General features: G+C 43.6%; 1 protein-coding gene across 1 annotated transcript; it reads left to right on the top strand.

Annotated features, from left to right (window-relative positions):
• The first annotated feature begins 8,854 nt into the window (after positions 1 to 8,854).
• synpo (synaptopodin) lies at positions 8,855 to 25,145 on the top strand. Its single transcript, XM_008288202.1, has 4 exons — positions 8,855 to 8,985; positions 12,402 to 13,633; positions 18,050 to 20,109; positions 21,992 to 25,145. The coding sequence occupies exons 2-4, from the start codon at positions 13,480 to 13,482 to the stop codon at positions 23,300 to 23,302; spliced, it is 3,525 nt and encodes a 1,174-aa protein (XP_008286424.1). The 5' UTR covers positions 8,855 to 8,985; positions 12,402 to 13,479; the 3' UTR covers positions 23,303 to 25,145.
• Positions 25,146 to 25,284: the final 139 nt, after the last annotated feature.

Raw genomic sequence — 25,284 nt, 5'->3', positions numbered from 1 at the left:
TAGACATTATTTGTAATTTAGTTGTTTTACACATTTCATAAATCATTCATTAAATGTTAAAAAGCCCAAAATTGTAAAATTAGAGCTAGAAAATGTAGTTTAATAATGGACAACGACTGTATTTTGTTTTTCCATTGTTTTTCCCAGTAGCAGCTCAAAACTATTACATTTTTTTTGACAACCACACTAAATTAAAGAAATGCATACATCATTCAGAGGCTTGCTGTGGGGCAGATACCATACATAATCCCACGGAGGACACACCACACATGCTGAAGACACAACACCACTTCAAAGTTCAATGCATACTCCAAGTTCACAGTAGTTTTGGTGACTGTGGCCACAAGTCTTCCCTCCCAGCATGCAGTGAGAGCGTCTGGCCTGCTCGGTAGCGAAACATAAAAGATTCACGCTTGGTTGTAATAAGGACAACATATATTCAAACGGCTGACGTTAATTCAAATAAAAAAACATCTAAGGCATCCGCTGAAATAAAGACTCCACTTGAAATGCCCTTTTAAGCATCCACCGAGCTAATAAAGATAAGAGAAGTCTAAATGCCTCAACGATGAAACAGAAGCAGATCACAAAGAAGCAATAAAGCAGAACAGCCAGCTGGGAGTAGATAGGAAGGACGATACAGGTGAGTGCATACAAGTTAAATGAAAATGTATTTGCCTTAGAGGGGCCGATTACCTATTTGTAGCTCCACCTGTGTTTGACCTACAGTAGGCCAAGAGGCAGAGTGAGTTAGAACATGATCGCTTCCTTGGGGACTTCAAAAGTAATTTTAAAAATGGATAAAAATGAACACATAAATTTTAGGGCTTATACCTCACAGGCCCCAGATTAACATAAAGGTGATCCAGGTCCCAAGTAGTCCAAATATTTTTAGACTGTAGACAAATATAGTGACGCTCTCAAAGGAAGGATTTAGGAAATTTATCTCAGTGAGGTCTCAAGTGGCTGCCACACCAAATCTTCCCAGGCTCAAACAAAGGAAGGTGTGGTCAGTAACACCTATCTTATAAAGGGAAGCACTGTCTTAGCAACCATTAGGTGGTTCCATCACGGTTAGCTTGTCGGGTATTTAGACAAAGACCTGGTTCTTTCCTGAATTAAAGGAAATCTACTGCCTTGCTATGTTCTGTTAGTTATGATGACGCTGTGCAAACCAGAGTAACTTCTTAGACAGTAGGATTAAATAGCATCCAGCAGGACAACGAGCATGAGTGGTCCAAACTCTAGAAGTTATAGTGAGTGGACGTAAAGAGGGGTTATAAAATTGTTTCTAAAATTGTGCTTTTAAAAAAAACAACAGCAACTTTATAACATATAGTTTATAGAAAGACTCTTAGGGTGAACTCTGACCCACCATACTTGCTGTAGTTGTTCACAGTTGTGTGTGATGAGGGATTGTTGCTGCATTGAACTGAAACATATCATGTAGAAAAACTGTTTATCTCTCTGATTGTCTGGCTGTTTGTGTTTGTTGCCGTGTTGGACCATGTTTTAAGCATTTTTCGGTCCTTAAATCTCAGTAATTACTGTGGTGAATACAATGTTGTGTCAATCAGCTAAAGGTTCTGTGTTCAACTTTTCAGAACCGCTGGATGCTGCTCGAGCAACAGCATCTTAACCAAAACAAAAAGGCACATTGGCCACACCTCCCACGTCATTGAACATTCATTTACAGCAAGTAAGGCTGTGTACACGAGAGGCAATGAAAAATAATCCAGATCCAACCATGTGCTCACACCAGCTTTGTAAAATACACTGAATGACAATGGAGTCATTTTCTTTTCACCTGTTTCTCGTTTTTAGGCTGTTTTTCTGTTGGACTGGAGCAACTCTGTGTGTGGAAACGGATACACAAAGACCGGAGTGCAACTGATACAAGTGGAGAAGCGTCAGAGGAGAACCTCAAAACAGCAGTAGAGACTCTCACACTGAGAAATTAAAATTAGTGCACATGATTTACCATAGAAAAAAATACTTTGCTTTTGAATTATTTTGGTTTTGGAGACCAGGTGAACACTGGAAAGCACTTTTACGTTTCCATTGTGGTGTGGGAAGTCACTAGCTGGCTGTTTATAAATGCAAAGCATTCAACAGTTTCAAAGGGAGGGACTCACATGCACTCACATGCCACAACACAGAACAGATCCGGTAGCTTGGATTACAGCAAACACAAAGGGAGTACAACCCAACTCTCTGATACTAATGCCATTACCCCACTACGTCTTTACATAACAGATAGCTGTTTGCTGGTATGTAAATGCTGCATTTATGTTTAAACTACTAAAAAATAAATTGGATTAAACCATATCCTTTAATTTGTATGTATATTGGCCATTTCAGAACATCTCTTAGACTCAGCATGACGGGCTCAGCAGCTCCACAGCTCGTGCACAGTCTAATAAATCAGAAACTGTATCTTTAAGAAACAATTACAATGCCATGCAGTGCGTACATGACCGGGGAGCTGTGACTGGCATTGATGGAAGTCCAGAGGACATTGAACACCACAGCAGCTGATCCCCCTCGGCATGAACCGGCAGTAATATCACCTCCCAAAACACTAAGGCGCATAAAGCTGATTAGCCACCTAATAAATCAGATTAGCCAAATAGATATTCTGGGATGAAATAATAGACCATGAGCCAACAGTTACAAACAGAGATAATCACTGTAATTTTCATATATCCGCCCCCCTCGGCTCGGGGTGGAACAGTCTGCCCAGCTTTGTAGGATAAACCGAGCCCAGTGGAACCAGTTTGCTCTCATTCACATTGCAGTAGCGTACACTAATTTTCTCTCCCCGTAATGGAGTTCACTTCAGTAAATTCATTACATGGTCGTGACTGGCAGGCCTCGCTTACTAATTACTAAAGGCTGTTCAATCAGACCTGTTTTGAGTTTGAGCCAGAACCCACCACGAAGAAAGTTATTCTCATGCGGACCCATAAAAGCTAAATAAATGAGAGTTTTATGTGACCACCGGTCTTCAGTCCATCCAAACACTCGAAGGCTGCACTCTTACTTCCACAAAGAGCTCCAGTATAGGAGTCCCATAAAACCTGGGAATCTTTCTCCGCTCATTCAGATTGATGTTCGCACAGATTTGCTTTGCATGTGAACTCTAATGAATGTGTCAGGACTTTCCCTTACGTACAAGTGTGATCAAGTTGCCTGTAACTTTTACAGAGGAAATTCTTTCCTAAGACTTTCTGGGGTTTGACTTGGGGATTTTTGAGTCTCTTTTACTGGCATAAACCATTATTGAATAAGTCATTGCGGTGAAACGGACTAGTCATTGAGGACCATAAAAGCGAAAGCTCTCACAGCTTGTGGGTAAGTTCCACAACACTTACAAGACTAGTCATCCTACGTGCATCACTTTTCATGCCGTGTTGTGTTTGATCGACTTACAGCGTCAACACGTCTCATTCCCTTCGAGAAAACTTTTCTATTCATCATTGTTCATAAAGGATGAGAGAAGCAGGTGAGAAGGAAAACTGTTACTGCTCATTATCGGCCCCTGAGTGACTTTCCACGGATGCTGGAGAGTTTGCTGTCTGGGCTGCCGTTTGTCCCATTTGTCAGTCAGCTGGCGGCCAGCTTAACGGGGTCCTCATCACAAACCGCGGTTATCTCCGGCGGTCTCTCGAGCCCGGCCAAAGAAGATAAATAACCACGTCCAATCTCCAGCGAACCACCAAACCTGTCCGTCGGCTGGCTGGCACTTTCTCTTTAATGGAAAAGTTATGCCCTTGCCAGCATCTTCACTCACTGCAGAGTAATGGGATCTACTACAGGCCGGTGAAAGAGCATTAAACCTGTGGAGTGACAGTGATGAGCAAAGCATACAGCGGAGACTCTGCATACACTCACGGGTTTGGCGAACCTTCTGGCAACTAAAATGACACTGAGCTGCAGCTTTTGCTCTTTGACCACATCTCTCTCTGACCGAGACCTGTGAGCTGAGGATGGATCATAGTAACAACATCATTTAACACGAATGTTTTCGCAGCTGCTTTATTTGTACATTAACTCGGCAAATCTTGCTACACTAAGTTTCTCCCAGGTGACAGATTGAAACCTTCTCCGGCAGCTTATTTTCACCCAACAAGGCGAAGAAAAAAAAATGAACCAACAAAGCCTCGAGTGTACTGAGAATAAATATGAGCCCTCTGAATGGAAACAAAAAAAAAAGATTCGACATAGTCTCTTAATTCAGAGAGTTAAGAAAAAGTGAGAACGCCATTCAGAGCACAGATGGCAGGAGGTATGAAGGCATGAATTTAATTGCTTCCAGACTGGATGCAAGTCAGAGGTGGGGTGTGTAAGGTACTGTAGCTGCAGGAATACGCTCCAGGAGACTGTCTGATGGGGGGGTGAATATTATTACAAGTCACCTCAGTGTGTTTGGGGTGAAATTAATTGCGGCCAAGGCATGAGCAGCGCCATCAATCTGAGCACTGACCCGTAATCTCTGTTGAAAGTGTTAATTGTTCAAAATCAGGTCAGGTCAAGATAGAAAAGAACACTTGAAAGTTTCTCCCTCACTGGTTTTCGGTTCGATCTGCAGAAGCGTGAAACTGTGGCAGCGTGATGACAGCCGGCTACTGATGTCACCATAAATGACAAAATCCAGGATTGGCTTGCAACAACTAGCCATAAATCCACTGCTGAGTTTGCATACAAAGTGCTTCCTAAGTTGTTCCTGATTGCTGTGTAGCTTCATCTGATTTACTGAATTGGGCTGCATCATTTAAACCTTAAGTAATGTATAAATCAGTTGTTAAGGAGTATCCAAAGTCTTTGTAGCACAACAGTCTGTATATACTGTCCATGTGTATATCTGTTGTGGCGCAGCTTTTGTAGTAACTGTGAATTTCTTTCACTTTCCTTTTTCCTCTCTCACAAACACCGAGGCCTCTGATTTCCTGGCGTTTCACTACATTACACTTCCACAGTGACGGCGGCAGATATTTTGGGCTAATGTCATTCGCAGGAGGAAAGACGCATAAATATTTTGTCAGGATCTCGCATTGTTTGACACGGATTAAGTCCTCGGCTTGCGTGGCGGCGAAGCAGATCAGTGTTTGGCATTTAGTTTTTTTTTTTTGTCTCCCGGATAAAATTTTGATTACATTCTGCAGAGCGTTGATCCAAACAAAGAGCGAGCCTCTTGTTGGGAGAATAATTCCTGCCTTGTTCCTATACCATCTGCGGAGAGGCCCGGCTAGTAAGCAGAAAGGCATTTAGATGGAAGTGGGCTGAACCAAACAGAATCAGACGGGACAGGATGTCACATCAGTTGATCCACAATGTTGCGCACAAGCTCATTTAATGAATGACATGCTGCTATGAATGGCTCAGTTTGAATGTTTTGCTGTTTAAACCTGATTGAGTGGAAAGATGTCGCTTTGGAAAGATAAAATGTGACCACAGCAGAGCTGCAGTTTGTGTGTGTGGAGGGTTGAAATGCCTCCACCGCCCACCCATTTCCCCTAATTCTTTCACACTTAACATGACGATATAATGAATAAGCTGTAAAAGTGTTGCATGACATTCCATTGAATTAAGTAACGTCCTGTGCAGATTACAACCTGGACTGCATGTGAAAGGCTTGTACCTCTGGTACTCACAGTCAAACCTCTGACCTGTGATAAAGACCTCCATTACAGTTCAGTTAAACTCAACAGCATCTCCTTTAGCTTTTAAAACCAAACATACATGGTCTATTTAGCAATGCATTGTCCAAACGTGAAAAAAAAAAAAAAAAGGAATCAAAAGGTCTGTTTGCTCTTCCGCTAATAAACTAAATCAAAGTGACCAAACCTCTTTCTTTTCCGCAACATCCGGTGTCTGTTTGTTTTGGCTGCGAGAACCATGTGAACACTGATGAGTGTGATTTTACACTGGATAAGACTCGAAATTTATTACATTAAAACATTACAAATTAAAGCCAGGCGAGCTGGCAGGGGGAGAAAACAGTGATTGTGTCCAGGGCTAGTCCCTGAGATTCATTTGCAATTATTTCTGATTCCCTCATGTCTGAGCCGCGGCGTTGCCAAGAGCCTGTTGAAGAACGATGCAATGTTGCCATATAGCTGATTCAGTTTTTTTTTTGTTGTTGTTTTTTTTTCTGTAGTGTGTAAATAGCACCGTTGGCTCTGTGTGATTTCGACATTATCCAGACAGGCAGACGGAGCCAGCTGATTGTGGTCTGGGCTCAGTCTTTGTATTAGTGCACCGGGGCTCCCAACATATGCTTATGGTGCTTTGGGTCCAAGTCTGCGCACACGTACACTTCATACATGAACACACACACTCGCAGACACACACAAACAACAACAAAATAGTACTCCGGGGTCCTCTAGCGACTCAGATGCCCTGCCCAGTCTGTGGAAGCAATTTAAACCACACAAGTATGTCGAAGTGGGACTCGTGCCATTTAGTGTACATATTGGATTTGGAAACTTTGTGTGAACTTTAACGTTTAGGAAGGCGCCAGGCTGGCATCCAAGCTTGCGTGCACTTTAATTGTGAAATCAGCGCAGCGTATTAGGGGACTACAATGGGCTGATACTGCAAAAGCAAATCGGACTGTCTCTTTCAAAATGCGGCCATACAGTAGTATACATCATCCGACCGCAAGTGGACACACCCTGATTCTACCAGGCTTTTCTCATCTCTGCTTCAGACCACAACACCCTCTGAGGTAGTTTATGAGAAATACAGATGTCTCATTGAGTGAAAATAAACAGAGGCGGCGCTGAACCATGTGTGCGCCTTAACCGAATTAGCCTTACATACATACCGTACCCTCAATCAGCCAAATTAGTATCGACTCCGGAGCGCACCGTGAGCTCCACTGAGTTGTACTTCACAATCACCGAGTAACATCTACCCATCCAAACAAGCACCGAGTGATCTCTCTCTTTCTCCCTGCGCCTTTTCTCTGTGTTTATACTGAAGCTTTGCCTTTGAACAGCCCTGTGCCTGTATCCTATTACATCCAGAGGGATGTACTGAGGGTTGGTATGGCGAGCGAGCAAGCAAAGAGGAGGCCTGTGCGTGATCCTAATCAGTTCAGGCCTATAGAGCAAACGCTCTCTAATAACTTCTGTAGATGAGTCCAACTTGAGAGGCAATACAAACCAGATCACTTAGGAAATTCCAGGACGCTCGGTTTGCAGCGAATGCCCCTCTGCTGAAGGAATGCGCTCTAACATTTCCCCTCAGCTCCCACACACACACACAGCTGCCCTTCAGAAGAGCTGAGGCGAGCAGGCCGCTGCAAAGGCAAAAGAGGGAGAAGAAAGAAAGCCAGACAAAGCAGCTAATGGCTGGTCTCCTCCGCTACATGGGGTCTCACACATATAAACATGTCAGGAGAGGTTGGGTCAAAGGAGAGAGCACGAGGTAACGGTGGTGAAGAGAGAGAAAGGAGGAGGGGAGAGAATGGGAATAAGCTGCCTCAAGTTGGAATTATAACAAAAGGAAAAAAAGAAAAATCAATCTGGGGTGACGGATCTGTGAGGAAAATGACAGAAGGATGTAGAGGAGGAGGATGGAGGCAGGAGGAAAAGGGAGTGTTGAAGGAGGAGAAGTGGCAGCACCGAGACGTTCCTGAAAGCAGCCTTGGGGTGATGGATCGTCAGAGCCGCTTGACAGGATCATCCATCAGGTGAGGAAAAAAAGGTGGTGAAAAGTAAAGTTCAGACAAACATGTCACACCAGAATCACCAACGAAGACACTTCCAGAATCACAAAAGATGCTGGAGCGGTTTTTATGGGTCCAAACTGATCTGGAGGGAAACTCTGTGTGACCTGCGTTTTTTTTTTTTTTTTGGAAAGAGTGGTAAACCACAAGGAGAATAACTGCGCTATTAAATAAAGTTAGTTTGTCCTATGGCTGAAGGGTGATTAAGATGTCGCTCCTAAAGCCTGGCAGCTGTTCAAGATACATTTTTTTTTTCAGCATACGACTCAGGCATGCAGGCTCCGCTGTACGTCCAGTATCCACAACCAGTCACTGAGGGCCTTCAGGTTTCAGTACCAAAGATGTTAAAGATTAGAGAAAGGAATCCAAGTATCTCTAAGCAGGGCTGCAGACCCATCAATCTAAATATCTAATCATCTTAAGCCCCGGACACTATAGAGTGAAGCAGATGTTCCTGACATTTTATGGCACCTGTGGGATCTTTTCAGTGTCAATCTTTGGCGATATTAGCGAGGACTATAATATCAAGATTAACATCCCTGCAGAAAAGCTTCTACTGTACATCAAATATTACTGTAAAGGCTCTTGAGTTACCGTCCTGAGCAGCTTGAACACATGCTAAAAAGCTCTGCAGGGTCTTCATATGCAGTGTTTCTCAAGAGGAAATCATTCTCCGAGCTTTGTTATTCCAAAACACCGAAGAACTGCATCAACAAATTCTGCAGGAGCTCGGCGTTACATTTTTCTCGCATACTTTTCTCTCTTTATTTGGATTTTTTTTCTGCCCAGTGGCGGGAAAATGGGTCAAGAAGCGGGGGAGAGAACAGAGTGGGGCCTCCACGTCCCTGTGTTGAATATGAAAATATATTATAGCATAATGTGTTCAGTATGCAAGCTTGAAGGAAACCATATGAAAAGATCCCAGACAAAGAGCCTTCTGTGTTCCAACTGACCCCCCTCCCAACCCCATCCTTCGTCTGAGCGAGAGACGGAGAGGGAGGGGAGGAAGAGAGAGAGAGAGAGAGGGGAGAGGTACAAAAAAAAAAAAAAAAAAGGGGGAGGTGTGTGTGCAGAGTTGTAGGAACTGAAAAGGGGCAGTACACACCCTGGCTGCTTCACACGGCCAGACCCACCGGAGTACAGGTGAGCGGCATTCACCAAACAAGAAAGGAGTCGTGGGATCCCCATCTGTGGCCGCGAAACTCTGCAGATTCTTGTCACCTGCAGCCTATTATGTTTATCTATACAGGGTAAGACGCAATCTTTGTTTCGCAAAAGAGAAAGAAAGAGGCAGAACGGGGAACGCAGTGTGCAACAGAGGAGGGAAACTTTGAAAGTCTTTTGTTTGAGTAGATGACAAACATCTGTGGCTGCTGTTTTTCCCTCGGTGCAGGCTTGCAGAGGGGTGGGTTTTTTTTTCTTTTTTTGGCTGAGTGCATTAACACTGTGGTCACTGATATCCAGGCCTATTGTCCTGACTGTGTGGAGCCTGCTGTGTAGCCAGGTTATAGACTTGTTGTGCACTGTGTAACATTAGAAGGTGTATCCAATTAAAGTCCTGGCTGGAGACTGTATTGACTTACATATATAAGTAATTGCTTCCTGTTAACACAACAGGTGAGGCCCATTAACTGCTTTACAGGGGGAACAACGGGGGGTTTTGTTCTGTTCTGCTACGTGTTACAATACAGTATATATATATTAGTAAATGATACCCTTTTACTTTTGCCGTGACCGAAGATGCTTTGAAGCTGCTTTGTAGAATGTCTTCAGGTGAGCAGACTAAGTCAATACCGTTCAACAAATAATCCTTGCAGTATTGATAACACGTTTTACATTTTTTAAAAAGTGCCGGCGCTCTCTGTCTTTGATGTGTAACAGTTTTCAGATTATGACTCTGATTGTTTTGGAAGGTTCATCCCTCCTGGCGCAGGATCATACGCACCTACTTCAAGTATTTATCTCTGCCTCTTGAAGTTCTCCACCTGTGACTACGAGAGCAGGATGAGCCGCAACACACAAGGCAGACACTTCATTACAAGGTTTTCCACTGCATGATTTATGAGTGCACTCACAGAAATCCCTTTTAAAAAAGCAAAGACAAACAGGGAGAGACATTTGCGAGTCTCATTGGAGACGGTGCCTCGCGGTGTTTTAGATGTCACTCATCGGCCCGCACAAGCCGAGGCATGTCAACTATCGCAGCCTCCTGAGGAATTATGAAGCAGGAATGCCCATTTTTGGAGCACTACTCCAAATTATTTCGTAGCGCAGCAAAGGGCCCTTGAATGGCTCTTTGTCTGAGCAGGGAGCAAAGGGCCCTGCTGAAGCCTTTAGCATTTGCAGCTGAATGATCTGCGCATGCCAAACTGTAAAGGATCCAAGCATAAAAAAAAAAAACAAAGAGGCGAAAGATAGCAGACGCACAGCAGCAGCAGATTTGCCCCCCGGAGGGATTCAATCATAAAGGCTCGCCAGTCGACGTTGTGACCAGATGCCTCATTATGAGCTCAGTAACTGATACACCTTCGAGTCTTTACAGTAGGTGGAATGCACGCTCACTCGACATCCACACTCACCTCAGCACATGTGCGCCCAGAGCAACTGATGATGTACAGATGTCATACCTGAGGTGAAAACGCATGCAGAATATGAGTTATTAGGTGGCTGACATGCTCTCTACAAGCTGGCTGTTGACGCAGATGTGTAATAAATGTACAAGACAACTGCCATGAGGGACAAATGAATGATTACAGTTTGCGAGGCTGCCAAAGCAATTTCTTTTGTGCGTCATCAGCGTGCGAGACATGCTGCAGAGAGACGTTGACCATGCACAGGGACTCTGTGGTTACACGCTGAGGTGACCTGGGGGCCAAATTGTAAATTAGATTCTTGATCCTGATCAAGGTTAAAGGGTGGCACTGGAAAACTAGAAGCCAAGAGTAAAATACTTTATGCACTTCAAGGTGACTGGAGACAGGGTGTTGATGGAAATGACATCAGACCATCAGGTTTGGCGAGCAGATAAGAGTTGGAGTGAAGTCGATATCACGAGTTAGTTGGGAAGAAATACAACACCCAAGCTGCAAATTAACAAGCTGGGATGAAAAAAAAAAAAGGAATAAAAAAGATTGTGGCAGATGCAGATTTCAACACTCCATATGTTGGTGTTTTGTTTTACTGACCCAGAGTCAAATCTGCATCTCTGCTGCTGTCAGTTTGGAGTATTCTACATCTGTTCTGTGTCTGGCGCTTAATAAATATTTGGAGATTGGATCAAAGATGGAAATCAAACCATATTTTAATCAATCTGCTACAGCGGCGGGAGGACACGTCCTCGACATGTGTTCACCTCTGTTCTCACTGATTACAGTAAACATGAAATTTTGGCACAACGACGACAACTGAAGGAAATATCATAAAACCCACTGTGGCAAAACAACACGGCGAGGACAAATCTATAAAAGCCGATGTTAGTTTCCAAATGAGACGGATCCAAACACGGATCGCGCATCTGGGGGAATCAAAGAGCTATTGTCTAAACAACACTAGCCTTCTCTTATTGTGCGGGGTTTTTATCTTTTGGTGGTGCAGTGTTTTTTTTGTTTGGGTCGATTGTGTTCGGGGACCAATGAGAACGTCCTTCTACGTGTTGCCATGGCCGTTGCTTCATCGAGTGTCTCTTCAAGGGATGCAACCGGCGCTTGCACACCTGAGGAAAAGATGAATGTGAGCGTGATTGCCATGCCTCTGAGGAATGTTTGAAACGGCATTCGAAAATAATGATTATGTGCGCAGCTCTCCCACTGCCGAGTGCTCTAGTAGTGACTCACAAGCGAAAACAATCGCAACCCCGATCAGCTTCAAGGAGAGGCAAGTCTGATCAAGGACAAGGATGTGCAAACACTGGTTTATCATTACAAACTTTGCCAGTAGCTCTTATTGGCTTTGAAGGGGGAACATGACACTCTTGATCTAATGAAATACTTTGCAGGATAAGAGGAGGGGTGACTGTAGGACGTTCATGTTTGTCTCCTGCTTCATGGAAATCTCAAATCTCTCAATCTCTCCTCTCATCATACTGTATCACATCGCAGACAGAGATAAATGGAAATCTTTTGGCAGGTTTACTACAGATTTCCAACACCGTGAACACTTTGTTGGACACAACACTGACTTTATCACACTTATATAAAGGCTTCTCATTTCCTTCTCCACCCTTTTAGTCCGACTACAGTTCAAAGGGAGAAGTCTGATATTTATCTTTGTCTCAAAAGTGGACATTAGTTGAGATTTATGTTTCCTGGAAGTAAACCGATGTTCATCTAAAGTGTTAGATGAGCCAAGCAGAGTATATTAAAACATTCTTCAGCCCACATTCTCAAAACTCTATAAAAACAGCAGACTCTCTGTCGACATGAAAGGTCAGGCCTTTTGTACCACTTTTCTTGAAACCATCAGAGATAATACTTTAAATCCTGCACAAAGCAGTGGGTTCAAACTCCATTACTCACAGAGCAATGATGGAGAAGTTATAGGCAGAGGGAACATCTTGCTTTTGTCTTTGTAAATGTCATATTTGCATAACACAATTAAAGAAAAGTTCATTCAAATGCTTTTGACTTTTACATAATTGCATTTTAACCTGCGCTTCTTTGTTTTGCAGGTCCTTCTGGGGAGAAAATGAACACGGAGAGTGATTAAAGTGCATTCACCAGCACATTAAGCAGTATTTTTTTTGGCTGACTGGTTGAACAAACAGAACCCACACATCAAATCTTTTTCTACATGGTTCAGTTGTGAAGCTGTTGACCACAGAATTACTTAATTCATGACGAATCCATTGCTGCAGTGTGCTGATACATTTTAGTATTATTCAAGACTACCACCAAAAGAAATAAAAACTTTCCCTCCCAGTCGCGGTTTCCTGAAAAAAAAGCAGAAGAAAGGAATCGATTATCTTGCTTTCAGAGACTGTATCTGGCTTTAATGTATGAGAAATAACACAGGACCTCGGAATAGAGGAACTCTAATTGAATGCTTTTGAACACTGAATACAAACCAGTCGCTGGAATGACCTTTCCAGAGTGAAATGTTATTCCTCGCATGCACCTAACAGCAGGAAGCTACCATATACACAGTTCCCCTTCACGTCACCGTAGAGTTATGATCTCCAAGATAAAGGGCAGATCCTTTTCTCCGAAAGAAAAGTCATCTGCGGGCTGCTGAGGTTGGGATGCAGACAAAAAGCATGTTTTGGTGACCAAAATAGAAAAGGAGGAAGAGCAACATCTGGGAAAGAAGGAAGGAGTATTAGAGAGATGCACATAGAGACAACTGGACTATTTCTTAGCACTCTATGCCAGGTTTTTAACAGAGCACAACAAACTTGTGCAATTTTCGTGGCGTTTGTCCATGGGAACTCATCCAAGACACATTGGAGCTGACCCTCCTGGGAGGTCCTGTTAGACAGAGAGCAACATTTCATGAAGACCAAAGCAGGAGCACACTTCTTCCGTCAAAACTTCGGCTGTCTGCAGGACAACATTTGGAAGGATTACTGTTGAAAGTGGATCTACGACTGGAAGCAGCAACCTGGAACGCTGAGCTACTACTTTCTGTTTTTGTGTGTTTTCTTTATTCACTGGCCGCCAGTAAGGAGTAAAACTTCCACCTTCCAAACGGACTGACGGCTTCATCTTAGCAGGACAGACTGAAACAGAGGCGTCCTTTTGTGGGTAGCAATGGAGAAGGGACATACGTCTATCAGGAGAGGGGTGAGCTGGAGTCCAGGTGGATTGAGAAAACCTCTACAGCTCACGCAAGACATGCACACCCCCGGGACAGACTACAATGCATCATGGGAGAAGACGGAAGAACACATGAGCCGGAAAACAAGTAAGTGTTTGTTTATTTGGCATTTTCGCTCCTTATTTGGGATGTTTGAGCCGCAGCAGGCAAGTGTATTGTTACTTCATGACAAAGATTTGTAGCTGTAAATCCGTTTCCAGAGGTTTGTTTGCTGTACGTTGCTTCACTGCTACACTGTGGCTACAGTATATCATTATAGCAGAGAAATCTACTGCTGAGAAGGGCAGACAGCACATCGAGAAAACAGGCAGCCCAGACTCATCAGTGCAACCTGACACAGTGAAATGCTCCCTGAAACATCTGTTTCCATGCCATAAAAATACAGTCTGCCGAAGCAGCAATGGAAATGCAATCATGCATCACTGCTAAAGGGGCGTCTTAATATACAACACAGCCGCTGACGATGACTAACTTGTGGGAAAAGCTGTTTGGAAACTTTTTTTTTAGGCTCTTCTGTTTTTTCTTTTCTTTTCTTTTTTTTTTTTTTTTTACTTTCACAGCTGTCAACTCCCAGGAAAATGCAAAAAAAAAGTTCACACATCATAATAACACCAAAACCTGTTGTTAAATTACAATGTGGACAGTGTTGGATGGATAACTACCTCTGGGCGGCGACGAGTGGGTTTGATGCACAATTCAAAGTGAGTAAAAACACATTGTGCATTGTAACAGAAAGGTCATGGCCACCCAATAATTGTACCTGATAGAGATCTACGGCCTCTGTGCTTCCAACACCCTTCCCATCACTCATTACTCACTAATTAGTTTCCTCGAATGGAACACAGATCACCAAAAACAACACAAAGGCTCCGACTGGGGTCGACTACTCCTCTGCGGAGACCTTTCGCAAAAGTAACAATATGAGCAGCGGAGCTTGGTTTCCACCTCTGTTGCTGGGCTTTTATTTATCCCATGGGATCCACCGAGAGCTGAGGTCACAGTCGGTCTGGTGAGATCCCAGGACCTCTGTTAATCCTTGTCTTTCCATACCGCTTCACACATCACCCACGGGGGCCGGTGCTGTCATCCCGCTCACCCCGCAGCCGTCACCCAGAGAAAGATAACATCCGACAGGGTAATCTGACCTTTGATACACAAATGCAGGGCTGGCCCCCTGACTTAAATCCCGCAGCTGAGGGGGAAGTTTTCCTGTCTGCTCGCACCCACGCACAGCCGAGGGGATGGGACAGGGGGGCAGAAAGATGAGGCAGAGAAAGTAGGTGGTAGAAAATATGATGTAGAGGCTGTTGCATCAGTGCGGCGGACTGGGTTTTGTCTCCGCTAGAGGACAGGAAATTCCTCTGCTGCCCTTGCAGGTTGGAGTTCAGGGCCCGGAGGGTTCAAAGAGGGCAGACACTTGGTTGGAGAGAGTGCACAATAGACACACATTGCGATATCCCAGCTGACATACAGGGCAGCAGGGGTCAGGTGTTGGAGATCTGGAGTCTCAGTGGTCTAATCCATATAAACATAGGCTGGAGTATCTCTGGGTTGCACTTCAAAGGCTGTAACAAGGGTCAGATGCTTCCCCGCCACCACAAGACATTAGACAGAGATAAGCTGCTCAATACTTACCATTGATTGGACACCACTCCAGAACTGTCAAAACAAAGTGTAGTCTCTTTACAGCTGCTGCTGCTGGTGCTGCTGCTGCATCAATACTTTCTCAAGAGCAGCACTGAGCTTTTGTTCTCAGAGGCACGTCTCAGTTTTTATAATTAGTCAAAAGCCTGTGGAGGTTGTGGGTGCAGATCTGAAAAAAAAAAAAAAAAAAAAGTGAAAGAAAGCTGGAGGCTGACTGACAGACAGCGCAGCCTCCAGCTACAGACCCCCTCCCTCCCTCCCTCCCTCCCTGTTCGTCTGTGTGCCGGACTATGCAGGAAAAAGAAATCTGATCCTGCGTCTCGCTCCAGAAAGGGGGTGTGAAGCTATCAGACGCAGTTAAATTGAAAACTCTGGTGGAAGTACAACAAAACAGCGGAGCTCTGAGTTTTGACACGAAAAAGGTAAGGGACCAGGCGCTCAAGTGGAGCCAGAGCTACAAGCAAACTTTCAGAAAACTTGAGTATTGATGTTTTATAGTCTGGAATTGTAACTGAGAAGCAGCTTGTGCTTTTCAGCTTTGTTAAGAAATATGACTTAGTGGCACTGCGTTGTTTTTAGAACAGAAGACACCGGCTACTGTCCATAAACGTCATGTTAGTTTTTCCTCATAGCTGAAAAAGTTGTGAAGAAAGTCCACTGAGCTTTATGTGCAATCAGTTCATCATGTGATCTGTGATTTGTTATCTGCACTGTGACTTTAAATTCAAGTCAGATTTATTCTCACGTTCACATCATCCTGTAAGATAACATTTAAAATTCTCTAAATAACTATCAAATGAACTGAAAACTTTGATGATCTGATGCTGATGAGTGAAAAAAATCTGATCAAAACTCCACATTCGGTACAAAGTGCGACTTATATTTCGGTCTCTGATGGGATTTGCACCTGCATGTTACTTGATAACCAATCTGGCTGCAACTCAAGTTAGATGTTTACGGTGAGGACATTTCATTTCAAGCTCCACTGCTCGGGTCCATTCAGGTAGCATGAATTATTAACAGTAAACAGCTAATAAAAGTCTTCATTGGGACCTGTGGTGGTGCTCCCCCTCATATTGACAACTTTGATAAAAAGCACTGACTGTGCAGTAAGTACCTGTGTGATAGGTTTGTTCATTTCTCTGCTGTAGTCTATTAAAGAAGGTGATTTATGCTCGTGCCAATAACGGTGCTTGTTTAAAGGGCAGTGGGATAATGCTTTTATCCTTGTTATACTGCCACAAATATGTAATGTGGTTCATATATCTCTGTTGGGTGTCAGGTTGACTGATCTGACATACTCATGCGTTTCTTTGCAGGTATATCCAATGTCATCAACGTAGGGTGTAATATTGTATATATAAATATGCTGCACTTTTTATAATAAGAATTGACCCCAGACTGCATGTTTTATATGTCAACAATAAGATAATAATGAGATGTCCTGCCCTTGAACTTGAGCTGAATTTATGTAAAAGGAACTGAAGGGTGCCTCACAAAGAGTTAATTCAATTACTGTGAAGGCAGACTTAAAGTCTGTACAATCAATGACAGATGCATATGATTCCTTCTTACTGGGGGAATGATCATGTTAGCTTCATACACTGTGCCAGGAAAAACTGCATGCACAATCAGCTCTATAGGACAGCTTTACAAGTGATTGATTTACACATAATTATTGTGATTGGCACATAATTACATCAAATAATGTAGCTGTCTGGATCCATCACCTTATGAAATGAATATAGAGTCATGGCCATGCCAGCTGTCTGAGAAAAATCCTACAGGGACATTAACTATCTTCCATCAGTCAGGGTAACATGAATTAGATGAATAATCTACCAGATGTGTCACCATAGCGACTTATTTTCCTCGAAAATGTCCATCAAAGACTCTCTGACTGCAGGATTTTATTTAGGTTCTTTGAAAAAAAAGCAAAGAGGCTGCTTTGATTTTCCTCTCGTGAACTTTGAAGCATGATGTAGTCGCTATATTTAAGAAGGGAACACTTGATTGTATAGTATGTTTATAGACAGCAGTGAAGAAATGACATTTTTGGAAGCTGTAGATTGTAAAAAATGGTCTATTAAGGGTTTGAGCTGCAGTATTGCACAAATTAACTACAGAGAGAAACCAAAGGCATGCTGGAAGCACAGGCAGGGAGTTTTCTCAGCAGTGGAGGAATGCTCAGGGAGGGACTACTGCAGATGGCAGAGGAAATAGCTCCATTGCCTGGAAGGGAGCTCTTAAGCTCAAAAAACAAACTATCAGTTTTACCATAGACATGTTTCATCTCATAATTTCAAAGTAATCAGCAAAACTGCAGAATCAGTGTAATACACTGACTGACAGGAATTTATTTTGGCGCCGTAGCAGACCTTGACCCAGATTTTTTTATTAACTTTACACAACAAGCTGTGTCTCTTTATTAGCATGTTTATTTCAAATGTTTCTCCGCCTACGTCTGTTAGCTCATTGTCTAACTCTTTGGTCTGCTGAGTCAAATGTCCACAAAGCCTTATTTTTCTCGCTAGATTGGCTGGAATAAAAAGTACGGCAAAGAACAATCAAAACCATATGGTGCACAAACAATTATGTGGCTTTTAAAGAGAATATTCAATCCCAGACTTGTTAAAAATTTGTCCTTGCTGGTTCACTCTATTTGTACATAAAAGCGGTTTGGTAAGCTTTAATTAGATGTTGAGGGAGTTGTCTTTGCAAAGAGGCACATTGCCAAGTCTGCCAAAGTTTGAGCCCCTTTTATCATTTATCAGACATCTCAGTGAGATGAAAAGACAAACTCCCTTGTTGCTCTCATTGAACTGTCTGTCCTCTGTCTCCCTGTCTGTTTCAATTCAGATCTGACCAGGAGTGCCAGTTTATCTGAGAAGGAGCTTAAGGAGGCTCGTGTCAGGAGTCAGATCATTGCCGCTCAGCTCACCATCCCTTCCAACTCCAGCTCCAGGGGTGTGCAGCTCTTCAACCGCCGCAAGCAGAGAGTCAATGCCTTCACGCTCCAAAGCTGTGGCGAGAGGTCAGATGAGGACAAAGCTGAGGATGTGAAAACCAACGCCTCATCCAACAAACTAACATGGGCAGAGAAAAGCAGTGAGGAAAAGGATAGAGACCTGAACTTTAAGAATAACACTACCAAGCCACTCTTCTCACCACCAGTAGGGGTACATTCAGTAGGCGATATCATGGACGCACCAGGTAGAGATTTCCACAAAGAGGAAGACATGGAGGGCAATGTTATCCAGGAGAGACATTTCCTCCCTGTCAAGGAAGAGCAGGAGGAAGAGGAAGAAATAAGGGATGAAATCCACGAGGAGCTAGCGGACAGCGTCAGGCATCCCCCAGGAAGTAATCACACTGATCCAGTCATGATGGGACATGCTGAAAGGGAAGTAGAGATAAATGGGGGCCACACGGGGCCAGTTCCTGCCGCAAAGCTTCTTAATGGCTGTCACAGTACCTCTGGACCTGAGAGAGCATCTTTATCCACATCCAAGCAGTCGGCCTCCATCACCAACAGAACTGCCAGGCCCTTTTTCTCACCGCCAACAGTGCAATCTCCAGAGGCAGGCAGTCCTGTCATGGACATGCCACCTCCTCCTTCTTACTCCACCCCTCCTCTACCTGCTTTCACTGTACCCCAACCTGCTGTGGCCTCACCTCCACCTCCCCCTCCATCATATCCCACACCTCCTCTACCAGCATTCACAAACCAACCCCCTCAGACGTACTACTCAAGTCCACCTCCGATGTCTCCTGTCATGTCCCCTTCCTCTCCTCCACCATCCCATTTCCCTGGTTCTCAGTACCCACCTATGCCCCACTATGGCCCTCCAACAGCCCCAAAGCCCTCCACCTTTATTCCTCCTCCTGCCGGGGAGAGGAATGTGGCAACACCAATCAAAACAGGCATACTGGAGGAGAGTGCTGCCAAGAGGGCAAATAAAAAGTCAATGTTCACATTCAAAGAGAAGCCAATCTTAGCTCCGAACCCTGAGCTGCTGTCTTTGGTGCAGGGGGCAGATGAAAGGAAGAAACATGGACTCAAGTCTGTGCCTGAGCCACAGTCCGAAGAAGAGCTACTGGCTCTGGGTGCAGAGGCCTCCAACTTCCTTGCCAAGGAAGAGGTAAAGGCGGAAGGAGCAAGAGCTCCAGAGTGGGCTTCTTGTCTCAAGAGCTCGAGGACCCGACCGAGGGCAGAGCACCGGCCAGAGCAGACCCTTACCAATGTGTCAGGAAAAGGGGCTGAGCTGTTTGCCAAGCGTCAGTCAAGGATGGAAAAATACGTTGTTGAGAATCAGAATCCAGGACAAATTAGGTCTCCTTCTCCCACAATGTCTCTGCCACCATCCTGGGTTTATCCATCAAACATGCCTGGTAGGGTCAAGGCCATTGCTAAAAACTCTGACATCAGTGCTCAGCTTTCACAGAATCTAAAGGCCCAACAGGCAGTGAAGCAAAAACCGAGGCCGAGAGCTGCAGCACCGGAGCCAGTTCCCGAGCCTCCGCCTTTAGAGAACGGATGCTCCAAGATTGAGATGGACTTGTCAAGGCACCGCCCATACCAGCTCAGCTCTTCTCTCTTCATCCTAAACCCCGTCAAGGACCCCATCAGTACCCTTCCCAGAGGAGCACCACAGGCCAAGAACCTAATGGCCCCCCAAACTTTCTCAAGACAGACTTCCTTACCAACCAGCCCCCCCTCACACTTCCAGTGCATGTCTCCTCAGCTGCCTCTCAGCCCCACAGGAGGACCAGAGTATCCATCCAGTCCAGCCCCTGGACATCCAAGGATCAGTTCTCCAATGTCTGCCTTTTCTCCAGAGCGAGTGTCCTCTCCTCGGTCAGGAGTAAAAGCACCGAGGCCCACATTTTCTGCCAAGAAGGCAGGGATTGCCCCACAGGTGTGGAGACCCTCTCTGTACCATTTTTAGAAAGTTTGTTTACATCAGAGGGATTTTGCAGTGATGAAACACACAGTGATAAATGTGAAACAGATTTTGATAGGGCTAAAAGTCACAGTTTTCTGCACTTTTTGTTTATTCTGTGCCTTCTTTTTCTTCTTTTCTTGTGCCTCTTTGTCTTTTGCATTGTAGAAATATATATATAAAAGAGCAAAATCTTGAAATATCGTAATCTGTAATTTAACATAAAATGGAAGATACACTACCTAGTAGTATCAGCTAGGGCCAGAACTTCTCTGTATCTTATAAGAGTTTCTAAGGGAGCGCATTGCATTTTTCAGAAAATATACAATGGCCTATTTTCCCAGTTATCCAATAATCATCCATAGAAAATAAAAAAAAACTGTGCCTTGGTGTAATCAAAATCAGATGTCATTCCCAAAGCCGCTAAGCACATCAGCACTCAAAAACTTCCATTTTCAGTACATTTAAAAATATGATGAGAAACAACCTCACGCTTTTTCCACTGGGCACCAGGGTGATGCTGCTTCACAAAGCACTTTAACAGATGGTCTAGCATCTGCTTTATGATCTACGATTTGCAATTTAATGCTGCTCACTGACGGGAAAGTTGCAGCAAGAGAACTCCTTTTATGTCTTTATGTCTTTAGGGTAATTTACTGCGCTTTGCAGCATGTTCTACCTAAATATATGGTGTGTGCTCAGATCCTTTGGTGTCTCAAATCTGCCTGTGGCATTCAAATTTGTACTATGGACCTACAAATACATTGTTTTCCTAACTTGCCAATCCCTGTTGTTTCACACGACAGGGTTTGTCTCTGTTTCTTCTCTTACACCTTGACTTACTGCTCTTTTCTGCTGTTATCCTGTCTGTTTTTGTGTATGACTGAATCTGTCCTTCCCTGATTAAAGCTTTATTCTAACACTCTGTAGTGAACTCTTTCTCCTTTTTCTTATTTTCTGACTTGGCTGGTCTCTTTCAGCCATTAATTTCACTCTTAAGTGTTTGCTATTTCATTTTCCTGCCTTCTATGCAATCACTGTGAACATTTAAAAATGCTAGTAAATTCTCTAGTCTCTGTTAAGTACACAGATGATATGCAATGGGGGGCAGATCTGTTTCATAACAAAGTCTGTGACATTTCAAGCTCTAAAATAATTATTTAACCTTTCCATTACAAGATATTTCACACTTACATAAGAAGTTTAGTTATGTATGTTGAGGTTATGACATGAACTTTGGTCCAGTTGATGTTGAGGGGCTCAGACATTGAGACAAATCATCTTTGATGAGGGCCTTGTTTCTTACAAAGAAGCCCTGAAATTTTCATCTTAGAACTATACAAGTTCCTATGAGTTCAGTTTATACTACGAAAAACAGTTTTCATATTATCCCAAGCAGAGATAGTTAGTTCTTAATTAACATAAGCATAAGATGGAATGCAGCCCTCACTTCAGTCAAGTAATTTCATATCCCTGTAAAGGTTAACCACCTCACAAGGCCACATGACAGTAATCTGAGAGAGACACTAAAGACTGGGCCTATGTGTCCTAGCAGCCAGGCTTAATGAAGGAACACACATAGGAGGAGGGAACACACAGAGATGACCTGAATGCTACTGGGGATATATTATCTTATCAAAACAAATTCACTTATTAGAATTGTTAAATCATTCTTATGGGATTGTCATACAAAGTTTAACAACAAAATGCTGGTAGCTTATGAACATAACATCCTGTTGAGGTCAAATTAAAACATTTAGGTTTGGATTTATTTCTTATAATGCTGTATAGGAAGTATATAAATGTATGTGTTGTTGTTTCCACAAGTTTAAAAATACTGTTTTTTATGGTCCAACAGACATCAAAGGAATCCTCCCCTGTTGAAATTCCCAGTGAGACACCAACACCAACCAGGACCCCCAGCCTTGCCAGACGTTTCAGCAGCCCAGCAGGTCCATCCACTGGAACCTGGACATCCAACCTCCAAACCAGCCACCCCTCCACCACCATCTCTAGCTCTATCCGATCAGTCACTTCTCCTGTATCCTCTCCCAGTAGTACAAGATGCCAGTCCCCTATGGCCAGTCAGAATATTCAGTTTTCCACTGTTAACTCCACTTCCGTATCCAGACCCTCCCAAACACCTACAGCCACCTCTCCATGGGGTTCAAGATGTCAGTCCCCAATGGTCGGCCAGTCCCCCACTATTTCTTCCACTCCTGCTTTCAAACCTTCCCAAACTTCTAAAATCTCTTCTCCACTTTCTCCTCCTTGGGGTGTAAGAAGCCAGTCCCCAATGGTCACCCAGAATAACAAGTCCTCCACTGCTGCCTCCTTCTCTACATCCAGACCTTCCCAGACATCTGCAGCCACATCCCCATGCTCTCCTCCTTGGGGATCAAGATGCCAGTCCCCAGTGGTCAGCCACAAAACTCAGTCTTCCACCCATTCCTCTATCCCTACATCCCCACCATCCCAAATTTCTACAGTTGCTTCTCCTCCTTGGGGATCAAGATGTCAATCCCCATTTGTGAGCCAGAATGCCCAGTCCTCCAGTGCCTTTATTTCCACATCCAGGCCCTCCCAAACATCTACAGCCACATCTCCTGTATCTCCTCCATGGGGCTCACGTTCCCAGTCTCCTGCACCTTTTCAAACTAGTTTGTCCTTCCCTGCCACCAAACCTCTGCACACATCCTCTGCCACCTCTCCTGTTTCTCCACCCAAAGACAGTCGCTGCATGTCCCCCATTGTTAACAACCTAGACTCTAAAGCCAACCATCGCCTCTTGGCCAAAAATATCATCAATGCAGCCAAACGTAAAAACAGCCCCTCCCCTGGTGCACTGAGCGGTCACAGCCTCCCCATCTCTCCTCTGGGAAATTCCCACCACGGCTACGACTGTCATAAACCACCCATCAGTCCCTTCCAGTCACGGGCACTGGGCTCCCAGTCTCCAACTTTCACCAGCCCTCCTCCCACTCCAACTCAGAGAATCTGCTCACCTGTGAGGCTCTACAACACTCGCTCCCTAACCGACTCTGATGCCTCCGTGGAGTCTGAGGACTCGGGCCTGCGATCACCTGGCCTGCACTCCTACAACACCTGCCCCCGTGGCTGGGGAGGGAGCCTGAGGGTGAAGAGAAGCACCGTCTCCACTGACCTGTGAGGGTGTCACTGGATGTTAACTAACGCATTACTTTCATAGACGTTTGAGGCATTGGATCGCTCAGTAAAAGACTTCCTGATGAAGTTTCATCAGGCTATTATGACACAAGTTACCTTTCTGTGCCTTTGATTGCTGATTCTAGACAACGGTAAATATTGTATTGAGGTAGTTTTAGTATTTTATATAACTCGCATTCATAGTAAGGTCTGACAAGAACAAGCTTTTTACAAACTGCATTTTGCTGGCTTGTACGCTTTTTACATACCAAAAAGTGCAAAGACTCGAAATAACCAAAGATATCTGAATTCACTTTTAATAAATATCATACTTTTACACCTTCTTTACCACAAACATACCTTCACAGTCACTATTACAGTTAAACATTTTTCAGTGGAGTGTCAGTTTTAAACATTATTAATGCGTTACTATATTTGCTGGTCAGATGCAAGTAAAAATGGGAAGCGATTTGAACATTTTCAGGCATACAAGGGACACATGGAATATGTAAATATATAGCTCAGTGGACTGTACAGTGCTTTGTTTGAGGCATTCTTGTTGTATTGTGGTAACGAATAATCAAACTATACAGTCAGCTCAGTTCTGGGTAAAATGACTTTCCATTATTTTTCCATCACAAAAACACAGTGGTAGGTAGGACACATGCTACTCACGTTATCATGAAAGGTGAAGGTATTTGCCACGGTTTATTATCCATTTTAACCAATGTTGAATAAATCACATGTATAATTATCTCAGTGCAATAATCAGTTTACTGCAGTGTACATATGTTGCTCGAAGTACTGGATTTGCTCACGTGAATGTAAGTTGTAGAGACAGACTGACGAAGAATGACAGAAAAAGGGAGCGTTGAACAGGAAGAGTTACGTGAAGGTGAAATAGGGCATTGACATACCTGTTTAATCAATCACTGTTTCCACGTTTCAGGAGAAAGATGTCAAAGTTGTTGTTTGTGGATCACAAATAGACTTTTTTTTTTTATGTGTCAGCGAAGTCTTTTAGGAGGAACTGATTCAAATGTATTGTCTGTGTGGATGAGCCTGTTTGTCACTAGAAGGTGCAAGATGTTGTTGAAAAAAAAGATTGGAAGAATGTTGCATGTTGTAAAGCGTCTGTGAGGAGAAGATCGGAGGAATGATATGTATTTTAAATACATAAAAAAAACTCTAATGTACATTCTCTTTAACTTCTAAAGTTTCTTTTTATACTTGATTTGCACTTCTGCTCATTCCATTCCAATGGCTAAAATGGCATTGTTCAAAACTTGATACGCGCAAACAGGTGTCATTCCCATTTAAGCTGCAAATTAAAGGCCTACTGTAAAAAAAAATAAAAATAATTAGGCCAGCCAAGTGTAATGCAACATGTTGATATGATGATGGCAATTAGCTGCAAACATGACTGCTGCCAGAACTAGCTCTCTGTTTCAAATGTGGAACTATTTAACACCATTCCCACCTTAACCCCAGTTCTGTTCCAGCACAACAGATCATCCCTTCGTCCCCCCTGCAAGACTCGGTCGGCCAAAAGCATCAGCACATTTCTAAATATTTACTCTGTGCGTCTTTTGAGTGACAGGAACTCCTGCTGCATGGTGACCTGGTTCCTTCAGCAGGATTGAGAATATCACTGTCATGATTCGGTTTCGACCTGGGTCACCTCTGGACAGACTCGAACAGAGAAAAGTTTTTGAGTTTGCAAGCAGGTGTTTCTGGTTCTGTGGTCGTATTCCTGCCCTGTTACTATCCCAACTCATGTTGCATTTCGTAACTGTATAATTTCTGAATGAATTAATGCAAAATAAAAGATGACACACCAAATTAAATACTTTTGTTTTCCTGTTGTTTTATTATTTTCATTCATATCACCCTGCACTCGAGACAGGTTTATTTATTTCTACATATACATCTTAATAGAATGTGAATTGGGTCATGTGATGCACAATAATTCCCATACATTGATAC

The sequence above is a fragment of the Stegastes partitus genome, unplaced genomic scaffold (genome assembly GCF_000690725.1).
Source record: "Stegastes partitus isolate 25-593 unplaced genomic scaffold, Stegastes_partitus-1.0.2 Scaffold546, whole genome shotgun sequence".
Taxonomy (NCBI): domain Eukaryota; kingdom Metazoa; phylum Chordata; class Actinopteri; family Pomacentridae; genus Stegastes; species Stegastes partitus.
The sequence above is the reverse complement of the archived record's forward strand: the minus strand, read 5'-3'. Positions and strand labels throughout refer to the sequence as shown.